At 37.8% G+C, this 14,867-nt stretch overlaps 1 protein-coding gene across 1 annotated transcript; it reads left to right on the plus strand.

Annotated features, from left to right (window-relative positions):
• The first annotated feature begins 7,356 nt into the window (after positions 1-7,356).
• LOC136203475 (3-oxoacyl-[acyl-carrier-protein] synthase, mitochondrial) lies at positions 7,357-13,237 on the plus strand. Its single transcript, XM_065994633.1, has 14 exons — positions 7,357-7,622; positions 7,704-7,933; positions 8,380-8,487; positions 8,578-8,649; positions 8,830-8,916; positions 9,229-9,380; positions 10,774-10,854; positions 10,936-10,969; positions 11,061-11,127; positions 11,210-11,286; positions 11,563-11,623; positions 11,734-11,816; positions 12,329-12,400; positions 12,761-13,237. Exons 1-14 carry the CDS (start codon positions 7,484-7,486, stop codon positions 12,923-12,925), a joined length of 1,428 nt encoding a protein of 475 aa, XP_065850705.1. The 5' UTR covers positions 7,357-7,483; the 3' UTR covers positions 12,926-13,237.
• Positions 13,238-14,867: the final 1,630 nt, after the last annotated feature.

Consider the following 14,867-nt stretch of genomic DNA (forward strand, 5'->3'; position numbering starts at 1 on the left):
AGACTTTGGAGTAGGTTCGTATTTTCACAGCTTTCTCTTTTTCAGAGTTTTGATCAGTTTTACCCTTGCTAGAGGTGGAAGGGTTTCGTGAAGGTTCATCGGAGCTGGACTTATTTTGGCCGGCACCGGAGACGTTGAAGGATAGCTTAGTCATGCTTCTAAGATGGAGAGAATAGAGGTATTTGAGAGAGAGAAATTTGGGTGATTTCGTAGCCTTAAGGATTTGTTGAGCGTAAGGAGTAAAAGATGGGGAAATGCCCATGATTTATAGACGAGTTGAACGGTGTGGATCTTAACCAAATCCATGTGTCAGTTGCCTTGGGATCATGTACCGACAGGGATCCTGGCATTTATGACACATTACGGCGAATACGTCATCCTAGGTTATACGCGTGCTTGGAATTTATGCTAACGGATTAATCACTCAGTAATTAGAATGTCAAGCGTTTGATATTCTGAGTGGTCAGTGCATTATTTAAGGATGGTTTTAAGTTCAAGTTCTAAACTAATTTACTCAGTGTGCAAGTTTACTCAGTATTGTATATTCAGTCAGTTTCAATGAGATACTCAGCAAACAATAAATCATTCAGCATGTAATTCACTCAGCATTCAATATTCATTTAGCACAGGAATTTACTGAAGAGGATTAAACATACCAATTGCTTCTCTCAGTATGCTAAATTGCTCTCGTGCTAGAGGCTTTGTCAAGATATCAGCCAGCTGCTCATCTGTTGGCACATAAGTCAGCTTAATTTCTTCTTTGAGTACATGATCTCTGATGAAGTGATGTCTTATGCTGACATGCTTCATCCTGCTGTGCTGGATTGGGTTCTTTGAGAGGTCAATTGCACTCTTGTTGTCGCATTTGACTTCAATTGTCTTTGTTTGAACACCATAATCTTCAAGCTGTTGCTTAATCCAAAGGACTTGAGCAACACAGCTTCCAGCAGCAATGTACTCAGCTTCAGTTGTGGACAGGGCTACTGACGCCTGCTTCTTGCTGAACCAAGATACAAGACAGCTTCCTAGGAATTGGCATCCTCCAGAGGTGCTTTTTCTTTCCAGCTTGTCTCGTCCATAGTTAGCGTCAGTGTATCCGATGAGTGTAAAGTCATGAGTATTTGGATACCACAAACCTGCATTTACTGAGCTTTGCAAATATCTAAGGATCCTTTTTACGGCTATGTAATGGGATTCCTTAGGGTTAGCTTGATATCTAGCGCAATAGCATACTGAGAACTGAATGTCCGGTCTACTTGCTGTTAAGTAAAGTAAAGAGCCAATCATACCTCGGTATAACTTGCTGTCTACTGACTTACCATTCTCATCAGCACAAAGGACAGTGTCAGTGCCCATAGGAGTGGATATTGGCTTGCAATTTTCCAAGTCATATTTCTTTAAGATCTCCTTGGCATATTTGGCTTGACTGATGAATATGCCATTCTTTCCTTGCTTAATTTGAAGTCCGAGGAAGAAGTTGAGTTCTCCCATCATTGACATTTCGAATTCAGTCTGCATTTATTTGCTAAATTCCTTGCACATAGATTCATTAGTAGCACCAAATATAATATCATCCACATATATTTGTGCCAGCAGGGTATCTTTACCCTTTCTCTTAATGAATAAGGTTGTATCAGCTTGACCCCTGACGTAACCTCTAGTCAGTAAGAAGTTGGTCAGCCTCTCATACCAAGCACGTGGTGCTTGCTTGAGTCCGTACAGAGCCTTTTTGAGTTTGTAAACATGGTTTGAGAACTTAGGGTCCTCAAAACCTGGAGGTTGATTTACATAAACCTCCTCGTTTATAACTCCATTAAGAAAAGCACTTTTGACATCCATTTGGAATAATTTAAAGTTCATGTAAGATGCATATGCACACAGTATTCTAATTGCCTCTAGCCTTGCCACTGGGGCAAAGGTCTCACCGTAGTCTATACCTTCTTGCTGACTGTAGCCCTGAGCTACAAGCCTTGCTTTGTTCCTGACTACGTTTCCTTGTTCGTCCATCTTGTTCCTGAAGACCCATCTTGTTCCGATGGTCTTTTGACTCTTTGGATGAGGCACTAACTCCCATACATCATTTCTTCGAAATTGATCGAGCTCCTCTTGCATTGCGTTCATCCAGAATTCATCGTACTCAGCTTCAGCGAAATTCTTCGGTTCTTGTACTGAGACGAAAGCAACATTGCTGAGGTACTTCCTGAGTTGATTCCTCGTCATCAAGGTATTCCCAGCAGAATCAAGGATTGCACTTTCGGAGTGCCCTCTTGGAATCCTTATTTCTTTGGGTAGATTCATGTCTTGTGCTGTTCGTGTTTCAACATTCTCTACAGAAGTAGATGGGTCAGTGAAAGTAATTTTAGGTTCACTCTTACTCTTGGTCAGCCATTTTATGAAGGACTCAGTAGCTGGTTCTTGATCAGCAGGTGCTGAGTTTGGTTCATCTTCTGTCAGCGGCTGGTATCTTCCTGCAGGGTCAGTTTCATCAAATTGCACATGTATAGATTCTTCTAATACTTGGGTTCTCTTATTAAAAACTCTGTATGCTTTGCTGTTTGTTGAGTAGCCTAGAAAGATAGCCTCATCAGCTTTTGAATCAAATTTGGCTAAGCTATCTTTGGTGTTTAAAATAAAACATCTACAGCCAAAGGCACGAAAGTATCCAATATTGGGCTTTCGTCCTTTCCAAAGTTCATAAGGGCTTTTCTTAAGTATAGGTCTGACTAGAGCGCTATTTAGAATATAACATGCTGTGTTAACAACTTCTCCCCAAAAATACTTTGGAAGCCTATGCTCATCCAGCATTGTCCTTGCTATTTCAACAAGAGTTCTGTTCTTCCTTTCAACAACCCCATTTTGCTGAGGCGTTCTAGAAGCAGAGAAATTGTGGTCAATGCCGCTGGCTTCACAGAATTCAACAAACTTTTGGTTTTTGAATTCTCCGCCGTTATCACTACGGATATGAGCTAATTTTAGGTCTTTCTCATTTTCAATTTTTCTAACCAAGTTTGAAAATGTCTCAAAGGTCTCATCCTTGCTGGTCAGCAAGATAACCCACGTATACCGAGAGAAGTCATCTACAATGACCAAGGAAAATCTTCTTCCACCCACGTATACCAAAGAGATCCAAGTGTAGTAACTCTAACGGACGTTTAGTTGAGACAATGTTTTTACTATAAAAAGATTGTTTGGTTTGTTTTCCAGCTTGGCAAGCGTGGCATAGTTGATCTTTTTGGAATTTAAGTTCAGGCAGTCCCTCAACCAATTGCTTTCTTGCTAATTTGGCCAGGAGGTCCATGCTTACATGACCAAGTCTCCTGTGCCATAGCCAGGAATTTTCTTCCTTTGTTACTAAGCACACAGTTTTTGAAAACTTTTTCTCTAAGTCTAGCATAAAGACATTATCTATCCGAGGGGCAGTTAAGATTAACTCATTAGTTTTACCCTCGTATATTTTACATCCAGTAGCATCAAATATAACTTTTCTCCCATTGTCACATAGCTGAGCTACGCTGAGTAAGTTATATTTGAGTCCGCTGACTAGGGAGATAGATTCAATAGTAGGGTTACCTCCGACGGTTCCTGAGCCTACTATCTTACCCTTCTTGTTGTCTCCAAAACTTACACTCCCTCCTCGTTTACGTTCAAACGTGATGAACTGAGTTTCATCACCCGTCATATGCCTTGAGCATGCGCTGTCAATATACCACATCTTTGACTTCTCGGCACATCTCAGACTTACCTCATTAGATTGCTCTTCATTATCTGACTCATCAGATTGGTCAGCATGCTCAGAAATGCATGGCTCAGCAAGTTCGTCAGCTATAAAGCATATCTTCGCTGACTCGGTGGCCTCAGTTTCTGTTGATGAAGATTCATCACTGTCACTCCAAGTAGCCACCATTGCCTTCTTCCCACTTTTCTTGTCTTTCCTCAGCGTGGGGCAGTTTGACTTAATATGGCCATCTTGGTGGCACTCAAAGCATGTAATGGGCTTTGAGCTGTCCTTTCTGTATTTGCTGTCGCTTGAGTCAGCCTTATACTTATCAAACTTTTTGTAAGGCTTTTTGGAATATTTGTCGTTCTTCCTGAACAGCCTCTTCATCTTTCTTGTGAACATAGCCATCTCCTCATCATCAGTTGAACTCCCGTCAGTGGAGTCAGCCTTCATGACAAGTGACTTCTGCTTCTTGTCACCAGATTTTTCCTTCACCTCAAAGTTTTTCATGGATATCTCATGGGTCAGCAATGAACCGATGAGTTCGTCATATTTGTAGGTGGTTAAATCCTGAGCTTCCTCAACTGCTGTCTTCTTTGCTTGCCAGTCTTTTGGAAGACTCCTGAGTATCTTTTTGACTTGTTCTTCCTCAGTGAAGATTTTCCCAAGTCTCTTGAGCTCATTAATGATGTTGGTGAACCTTGCGTTCATGTCTGAAATGCCCTCATCATTGTTCATCTCGAACAGCTCGTACAGTCTCATCTGCTGATTCACCTTGGATTCTTTTACTTTGTTTGTTCCCTCGTAGGTGACTTCCAGGTTTTTCCAGATCTCTTGTGCCGACTCACAACCTGAGATTTTGTTATATTCTGCAGCATCGAGCGCACAGTGAAGCATATTGATAGCCGAAGCATGGTTTTGAAGCTTCTTAAGATCATCCTCTGTCCATTCAACCTCAGCTTTAACAACTGACTGGCCAGCAACAACTTTCACAGGTACAAACGGGCCTTAGACTATAGATAGCCAGGCACTCATGTTTGTAGCTTGAATGAAGTTTTTCATCCTATTCTTCCAAAAGGTATAGTTTGACCCGAAGAATAGGGGAGGCCTGGTAATGGACAGCCCCTCAGGTAATATCTGAGTTGTCTGGTTTCCAGGGAGAAACCGAGTGCTGTTTTCGCCCATGGTATGGATCAACTCAAGGTTGTTAGACCTTTAGTAATGAGCTTTTAAGTTCTGATACCACTTGTTGGTCCCTTGTAAGGTTGCAAATATAGTTCCAAGGGGGGGTTAGGAACTATTTTACCTTTTTTTTAAATAATTTGGGCAGATTTCTTTTCTTTAAGAAAAGTTTATCTAACAGCGGCGCTTAGCACTCAGCAAGACACTGGCTTAGTCAACTAGTGACTAGGACAGCTTCGTTGCTTAGATCAGGAAATAGCACTTAGAGTCTATTCCTGAACCTTCTCGTTGGTAGCGCACAACTCAGCTTGACCTCTTTTACTTGGTCAGTTTTAGTTTGTTTTAAGCAAGCAGTGTAAATAAGGAGTTAAGGTTTAGAAATACTTCACTCAGCAGATTTATCCAGGTTCGGCTTCTTCTAAGCCTACGTCCTGTCCCCGGAACACTTCCGAGATTTCAAATCCTCTACTGAGCTCTTTAAAGGTAGAGCCTCAAACCTTTTACAATATCAGCAATTGAGTATGACAAGAGTACCTTCCTCTATACTTCTACTCAATCCTAATCTCTCTGCTGAGTACTTAAAACCGAGTACTCAGCCTCTCCTTTCTACTTCTAGAAATGATAAAGATTTTGTCCTAAACAACAATTGCTAGAACACCTTAGATGATTGAAAAACAATCACTCTAGACTTTTACACAGATATGAAAATGTAGTGTAAGAATTTTGCTTTGCTTCTTGCTTGCAGAACTTGTAGAGATTTGGACAGCGTAATGGCTTGATCAAGTTCTGTGTATTGTGAAGCTTGTGATGGCACTATTTATAGAGACGTCTGGCCATTCGGTCATTTCGAATTTCGAAATAACCGTTGGAGGGAAACGGCTATGTGTCGTTGTCATCCTGACTTGCACAGAGCTCTTGGCCAATCACAATCGTGTATCTTCTGTCATCGGTCAGCACAGCAGATGGTCTCTCCTTTTATGGTAAAGTCAACTGGACAGCATACTGTGTCGTCTGAACTTTGCTAAAAGAGGAAACACTTTGTCTGGAAGTTTTCCTTTGCCGGTCTGCTGTCTTGTACGCTTTGTCGAGACTACTCAGCAGCTTCATTGTGAAGTTGTTCCTGAAGGTCTTCTAGATCCTTCCGTTTGCTGAGTTGCGTTTTTGTCCAAAACGACAACGTCTTGACATACGCGGGCCGAGTGTACTGAGTTGTTTGACTTGGGCCTTGGCTTCCGTATTGGGCTTGGGCCTTCCAATCCTTATGACTTATAACATTTATACTCAACATTGAACAAGCACATTAGTAGAATAAATCAACGCATTTAAACTTAGTGTGTTTAGAATATGTATTCTAATTTATACTTAAACAATTTTGTCAAATCAAAATTATGTGGAAAGGTGTTTCAACAATCGCGACTAGCTAGCCTTTCAACGGACTTCGAGCAAGTATGTAGGGACTTGAACAACAGCTCCCTGTGGCTTCCGCCTCTTCATGATGCCATTAAATGCAACTTGGATGCGGCCATCTTTACGGCTGAGGAACAGTGCGGGCTCAGAGCTATAGTGCGGAATGAGATGAGATCCTTCTTATTTTGTAGTAGCAGTATGATCCGAGGGTTAAAGGATCTGAAGTCCTTGAAACTCTAACGGTACGTACTAGTATGCTTTGGTTGGCGAGTCAATATTTTACTCATGTGGAGTTTTAAACGGATGTCAAGTTGGTAGTGGATGGCATTCACTCTATATTGGTGGACCTTTCTAAGTTTGATTCACTGATACAGGATTGCAGGGTCATTATTAGCTCTAATCCTAATTTTAAAATTTTATTTATCTCTTGTTTAGCGAATGAAGTTGCTCATTTTATGCTAAGTAAGCCCGTTCTAATGCTAACGATTATTTTTCTTCTGAACTGTCGAGTTGGCTGATGGATGTAATTTTTGAGGATGCAAAAGCATAGTTTAGTAATATGTCCATTTTGTTTAAAAAAAAAAGAACAAAAATGTAAGTCTGATCCAATGGTTAAAGGATTTGAAAGCCCTTTAAGGTCTAATGCTACATACTAGTATGTTTTGGTTGGAGAATCAATATTTTACTCATGTGGAGTTTAAAACGGATGCTAAGTTGATAGTGGATGACATTCACTCTACATCGTTGGATCTTTCCAAGTTTGGTTCAGTGATACATGATTGCAGGCTCATTCTTAGCTCTAATCCTAATTTTAAAATTTTATTAATCTCTCGTTTAGCGAATGAGGCTGCTCATTTGATTGCTAGATACACCTATTCTAATGCTACCGATTATTTTTCTTCCGGAATATTGAGTTGGCTAATGGATGCAATTTTTGAGGATGCAAATCCCCACGTACTAGTAATATGCCGATTTTGTAAAAAAAATAAAATAATAATAATAATAATGTAAGTATAATATGGGTTTTGCCATTTTGGAACAAAAATGTTTGTTTTGCGGTTTTATAAAATTAATTTACTTTATCTTAAGGGGGTTTATGAATTCACAGCTCTCTATCTCCAGTTCTCTACTCCTGAGCAGTAGCACCAATCTTGAAGGTTAGAGCAACAATTATCCATGGCAGTCACTTCTTCTTGGCGGAGATTATCATCCTCTTATCATTCTAATTTTGTTCGCTACTTATCCTTCTCCTCTTCTCACTCTCAACCCTTTGATCCTCCCCCTTCCTTCACTCCTCGCAGAGTCGTTGTCACTGGTAACTCAATGCTTCTTTTTCCTGAATATGCTATCATATGCCTGTTCTAGGGTTTTCTTATCACTGTGCTTGTGTGTTCAGGTTTAGGCATGGTAACTCCTTTGGGCTGCGGAGTGGAAATTACATGGAAGAGATTGATAGACGGCAACTGTGGAATCAGAGCGATAACGCCAGAGGATCTCAAAATGGATAATTTTGATAGAGAAACTCAATTGCATACATTCGATAGCTTGACCTCTAAAGTTGCTGCAATCGTACCTTGTGGAACCGGCCATGGTGAATTCAATGAGGATTTGTGGCTTAATTCGAAGGTTTTTTATATGGCAGCATTAGCTCTTTTTTCTTTATCCTATTCGAATTGGATATGCTACAAATTTGTCTCTGTAAACCGTACGGAATTTTGACAATATTTACTGGTTGGACTTTGAACTTGTGATCGGTATCGAAGAATTCAAAACTAGAATATTGGATAGAAATCACTAAAGATATAGAGAAAGAAGCACAAATAGGTTATAATCCTGATAATTAATACTATAATCAATTTTTTTATGAGCCAAATTGATTGATACAATGATATTTATTTCATCAGTTGAATCAGTTTTTGGCCTGTTCTATAATGCGTATCTTCATATTCTGTGTGTGCATTCTTAATTCTACTGCAGCAGTTAGATATCTGGAAGCTTTGCTGATTCATATTCCTATTATGTTGCATCCTCCTATCTTTAGCATCTATTTCACTGAAATTTCTCTTGTTCAGGACCATAGATCGATCTCAAGGTTCATAGGCTATGCCCTATGTGCTGCCGATGAAGCTCTAAAAGATGCAAAATGGCTACCCACTGAACAGGAGCAGAAGGAGAAAACAGTAATTAGTTGTTTGCTGTCAAAATTTAGTAGTTTGCCTACTTTTCAATTCCTTGATGATGCATATTTTCTTTAACATGAAGAATACCAGGGTGTCTCTATTGGTGGGGGAATTGGAAGTATCACTGATATACTTAATGCATCACAAATGATTTGTGAAAAGGTATGCTTGTAGTTCTCCTTTATTTCAATGTAGGAAAGGGAAAAAAGCCTTAATTAAATAAATTTGTATTTTGTTTCCATCCTTTAAGAAAATCTTTGTTGCCATACACATAACTTCCCCCAGTTTTCTAACTCTGCTGGTGGAAACACTTATTCACATATCTAGACTTTGTTAATGCAGAGACTTCGCCGGCTTAGTCCATTTTTTATTCCCCGGATATTGATCAACATGGCAGCTGGTCATGTGAGCATGAAATATGGATTCCAGGTATTTCATGATGTCTATACCATACCTAGTGTTCTTTTGTTGACGACATGATGAACTTGTGAGGGTATGCTTCTTAGCCCTGAGTGGTATTATGATAATAATAAAATCATACAATGGTGCTTTATCTCTTCACATGTAGTAAGGCATTTGACAGATTATTGATGAATATTAACTCTTTGATGTAGTGATGTGCTACAATTCCAGAAACTATCAATCTCTCTAACCGCTAATTATTTTCATCTTCTCAAGGCCGTTCTTGTTTATATTTACTGAAGACATGATACAATATTGTGGCTCTTCTTTTGGATATAGGGACCAAACCATGCTGCTGTAACTGCTTGTGCTACTGGGACACATTCCATAGGTGATGCTGCAAGAATGATTCAATTTGGAGATGCTGATATTATGGTGGCTGGAGGTACAGAGTCCAGCATAGATGCTTTATCAATAGCAGGATTTTGCAGGTATTTTTTGTTTTTATAAAATTAGGTTTTCTTGGAAAGGGAACTACTAATTAGGAGTCTGATCTTTTAATTTGTGTGAAATTTGGTGAAAGAACAACGTTTCAATGTAGACATATCCCTCGACTTGTGATGGTTAATTAATGATTGCATATTACTGCAAATGAAATATACTTGCTTCGAACCTGTTGTATTGTGTGCTTTCTTCTACTTAGGAATTCAGAAAAATTATGTGTTTGAGAGTAGAAATTCTTGATAATCTTTTCTCAGCTGACTCCAGATTTGTAGAATCCTAGGATGTTGACGAATCTCTAGCATTTTATAATTTGGAAGAATTCTCAAAGCTATGCAATGCACTAGTCGTGTTAGAGATAATAATAAAAACTATTCTTGGGCCTTAACTATTAGCTTAAGATTTTGGTTCAAATGGTTGCTTGACATAGTATAGTATCAGAGCCTCCTAGACCAAGTGGTCGAGCTGGGTTGGAATCCGGACAACCTCATTTATTCATGGAATTTCAGCACATGGTAGGATGGACCAGTGTTGTGCACGCTTCAAACCCGGAGGGCATTCACGTGAGAGGGTGTGTCAGAGATAATAATAAAAGCTATTTTTGGGCCTTAACTATAGCTTAAGCTTTTGGTTCGAATGGTTCATTGACAATAGCCTAACTGTTTTATTTGATGCCTATTTTTTGGCGTTGAAGATGCTAAATTGTGAAGCGTCTGTAAATATTAATACAAAGTAAAGGAATCAACATCCAACTAAATGAAGGGTGACTAAGACGGTTTGCATATATTTTTGCTATTAGACTCCTAGAGAATGATTTGATTTACTCAATAGGGTGGGTAACATTACATGGTGTAGATAGAGGTTTCTGGAGCACATTTTATTTTCACTTGACGAAGTCTGTTGATTTATTTGAGTGTACTGTATATGGATAAATTCAAGGAAAAAATGGTCTCGAAATATTCCTTCTCAAAACCATCGTCTGATTTGGCCATTCTAATTGATGCCAAGAAACTGCAACAAGCTCAGTTACTGGAGTTTGCACTAATTTTTCACCTAATAATGGCTTCTTGATTTATTTGAGAGTATTATATGTATAACATAAAGAAAATTTGTCTTCACATCTCCCTTCTGACAACTGATTCAACCACAGTTGTTAATGTTTTATGACAGCACACAAACAGTTTTTAATCCAAGGATTATATAAGGTTCATTTTCTTGTACATCCTTCAGCAAGTGTAACAACATAGTGTGAATAGTTTTGTATTATGATCCGTGTGGTTTGTCGTTTCGTAATATCTTTTTGAGTTATGCTCAGCTTCCTTTCTAACGGGACTGGTCTTCATTAATTTGCTTGAAAAGTTGGTGACCTTTTTGTATTCCCAGGTCAAGGGCCTTGACTACAAATTTCAATTCAACACCTCTAGAAGCTTCACGACCTTTTGACTGTGATCGAGATGGATTTGTGTAAGCACATTGTTTGTAACAAGTTTAGTTACATATTTTGCTTTTGCTTTCATTACCATCTAAGTTATTTTATGAGCACAGGATAGGCGAAGGTTCTGGTGTTCTTGTATTAGAAGTAAGTCAAGACATGCCTTAGTACAATACCCTGATATGTTCTTGGTACCACCGTGAAGCTGATTTTGTTTTCTGGGCTTTATTCTGTCAAGGAACTTGAGCATGCAAGAGAAAGAGGTGCCAAAGTGTACGCAGAGGTTCGGGGCTATGGGATGTCAGGTTATTTGTCAGAAATGATAATCTGCGTGTGCTACTGCCACTGTTTAATTGTTTCATTTACAAAGATACAACTCTTGTCTAGGTGATGCATATCACATCACTCAACCACATGCTGATGGAAGAGGAGCCGTTTTGGCCATGACACGTGCCTTAAAGCAGGCAAGGACACCACTTGTAGATTTGATTTTTTTGTCCATCCTTAATTAATTGTTCATGTGCCTGTGAAACAGTTGAAAATTTAATTTCCACCTAAGTTGCTTGGATCTGGTTTGAAGATGAAATCTTGAAAGCCAATTGTTTAAGCCATTAAGGCCATCTTTTGTACGTTGCTGATGGAGATGACAATTGTTGTTAACCATTATTTCTAGTAGTGTGTATTCTTCTGTAATCGATATTCAGATTGTTTTAATATGCTTGCTTCTTGATTATTTGCAGTCCGGTCTTCATCCCAATCAAGTAGATTATGTAAATGCCCATGCTACATCTACACCTTTGGGTAAAGTTGTGAACCTTCGCATCACTTCTATTGAATGTAAAAGTTGGTTTTTTGAGAATATATATGCTGAACTTGTCTACATGTTGTTCTTGTTTGATTTTCACCTCTAGGTGATGCTATAGAAGCCAGAGCAATTGAAACCATATTCTCTGAACATGCAACATCAGGTGTTTTGGCATTGTCGTCCACAAAGGTAACTTTAAGGGACTGAACTGTATGTGCTTTACAAGGTTGCTGATCAGAGAGTTATACTGCCATTTGACGGTTATTGAATATAACATGCATAATTAGCCACAGCTTAAGCATGGGTCTGCAAATAATTAAGTGTCATTACACCGTCTAATGGTTTTTAAAATCCCTCTTAGATTATATTAATTTTGTTTGTGTTGTTAACACTGGTTATTCTAATTAAGGAATAAATTATAGTCGTGTTAGCAAAAATTAGGAATTTCCAATCTTTTTAGTTTTTATTTTTTTGTTTTATGTTTCAACTTTCAAGCCATTTCGATTGTTCCATATAACACCGCACTGTGACATTTCCTTGTATATATTGGGAGAAGGATAATATTCTGTCCGTTGCTAATCAATGCAAATTTCTTCTGTAAAGAACAATATTTCTCGATGTTGCTTCTTGATTAAATGACGTGAATCTATACATCTTTTACAAAGAAGAATTAGCATTTGTGTATCTGTGATTTAATTCAGGGTGCCGTTGGCCATCTCCTGGGAGCAGCTGGTGCTGTTGAGGCAATTTTCTCAGTTTTAGCCATACACACTGTAAGCTATTATATCTTGTTGGTTCATTAAGATGATCTAAAGCAATGACATAGTATAAATTATGGAAGGATCGTTTAGGGGTGTCAAAACGGGTTATTGTGTTATAATCTTGTTATGTGAACTATATATTGCATACGATTATATATGATATAAATGACACAAAAATGATAATTGTGTCAAGCAGATTGTCTATGTAAATAGTGTTTTCCTGTCAGATTATTGTATTCTATGCCTATATTATTATTAGATTTAGACAAGATTTTTGAATGTATGGATCCAATTTATTGGGAATTCGCTCGTTTTGATCCATATGTTTTAGCTTCCATTTGAACATTTTGCTACTTGTTCTCCATCTTTCAGGGAGTTGCTCCATTGACACTGAATCTCACAAAACCAGACCCCATATTCAAAGATAAGTTTGTCCCACTGACTGCTTCAAAGGAGATGCCGGTAAGAGCCGCCTTGTCGAATTCCTTTGGTTTTGGAGGAACAAATACATCTCTGCTGTTCGCCTCATCCTCGTAGAAGATATGATTGGGCATATACAGTGACAGATCCAAGATTCACTAATAGAGAGTGCTTCAACGCCTATGGTACTTCTAAAATTGAGATCTAGCCTGAAGGAATTTGATTAAGCGGTCAACCTGATCTACCATCGTGATTTATTTTATTTTATTTAGGACTTGCTGAAGTAGTGAACTCTCATAAAGGAGTATTAGAAGGATGTTTTAGAGATAGAAATACAATAAAATTAAATTATTAGTCTATGAGAAGCATAAACTAGTTTAACTGATGGTGAGTTTTCTCATTTTTATTAATTTTCTTCGTTTTTCTGCATTTTTTTTTCTGCATTTTTTTTTTCATTTTTTTCTGCATTTTTATCATTGAATTAGTTGAATGGGAATATGTTGCAATTCAAGTTTCACTTGACAAAAAGATGAAAAATTTATATTAATGTTTTAGCGGAGCGCATCGAGCAGAACAACGGGATAAGCCCATCCTGGAACGACATTGACACGCTAGGATTAGTGGGCCGGGGGTGCGGGGGCAGAGCCCCGCGGTATGGTACAGGGGTATTTTGGTAATTTGTATTCGCATTATAAATACATGTGAAAACTGTATCTTTCGGTTACACGATCAATAAGAAAACCGCTCATCGCTCCTGGAGACGTAGGCAATTCAAAACTGCCGAACTTCGTTAACAAATCCTTGTGTTCGATCTTTGCTTGATTAATTTCTGTATTATTTAGCTTTGTTTTCAACAGAATAGTTTATTGAGTTTCACACAAGGTGAAATTCATGTTAAATTCCATTGCAATGTTTGAAATTTATTGAATTTTTTGTGTTAAATTTTCAGAATAGTTTCAATCAGTTTCACATGAGTCTCATCTTGTTTCCTAAGAGTGAAACTGATTGAAAATCATTTGAAACTTAATTGAAACCTATTGAAACTACGTGATGGAAACTTTGTGTTAATGTTTTTAAGAATAGTTTCATGAGTTTCACCGAGTTTAAAAAAGGGGAAAATGAGTGAAAATCATGTTAAACTCGATTGGAGTCTGTTGAAACTTGAAGAAACTTTTTTATTAATATTTCAGGATAGTTTCTGTTCTACATCAATTTCACATAAATTTCATCTGGTTTCACAAAGGTGAAGCTAGTTGAAGTTCAAGTGAAAATCAATTTTAAACTGTTGAAACTCGTGTGAACCTTAATGAAGACTTTGTTTAATATTAAAAAATATTTTTGCATAAGTTTCAGAAAAGGTGAAAATGAGTGAAATTTCTATTAAATTTGATTGAAACATGTTCAAACTTTTATATTGATGTTTCAGAATAGTTTCAACCCGTTTCATAAGAGTTTTCATATGAATTTCATTCAATTTCACAAAAGGTGAAACTAATTAAAATTCAAGTGAAACTTGATTAATCCTTTGTAACATGTACAAGAAAATTGCAATCAAGTTTCACTGGGTTTCACAAAAAGTGAAACGAGATTAAAAAACTCAATTGAAACTTGTAACAACTTGAAAATAAAGGGTATAACACCTCTATAAAACCCTTTATTTTCTTTCTAAGACCTTTTACTATTTTTACTATAGGCTTAAAGTACTTTTTGGCCCCTGACCTATCCAAAATTTGTGCATTTGGCCACTGACCTATTATTTGGTCATATTTGCCCCCTGACCTATCAAATTAGATAAAATTCAACACATATTGAATGGAAAATTAACTTTGTTGGAAAATTAAAACGACACATGACACATAAAAATTCCTTGACCTATCAAAACGACACATGACATATAAAAATTAATTTTATTTATGTGTCGTGTGTCATTTTTGTATTGGTTACTGCCCTTACTATAACACTTGTACATAGAAAGGGTATAGGTTTCTGAAAACACACGAGTGTTTGACTCGTCTTTTGGTGGGCTAGTTTATGAAAATATCACACTACCTTTCAATAT

The sequence above is a fragment of the Euphorbia lathyris genome, chromosome 8 (genome assembly GCF_963576675.1).
Source record: "Euphorbia lathyris chromosome 8, ddEupLath1.1, whole genome shotgun sequence".
In the NCBI taxonomy this organism is placed as follows: domain Eukaryota; kingdom Viridiplantae; phylum Streptophyta; class Magnoliopsida; order Malpighiales; family Euphorbiaceae; genus Euphorbia; species Euphorbia lathyris.

What these genes read in the sequence shown, in the direction of transcription:
- LOC136203475 (XM_065994633.1), top strand. Translation starts at nt 7,484, where the DNA reads ATGGCAGTCACTTCTTCTTGGCGGAGATTATCATCCTCTTATCATTCT. An exon ending in TGTGATCGAGATGGATTTGT is followed by an intron (nt 10,855 to 10,935) that starts GTAAGCACATTG and finishes TTATGAGCACAG; the next exon opens with GATAGGCGAAGGTTCTGGTG. An exon ending in TGGCATTGTCGTCCACAAAG is followed by an intron (nt 11,817 to 12,328) that starts GTAACTTTAAGG and finishes GATTTAATTCAG; the next exon opens with GGTGCCGTTGGCCATCTCCT.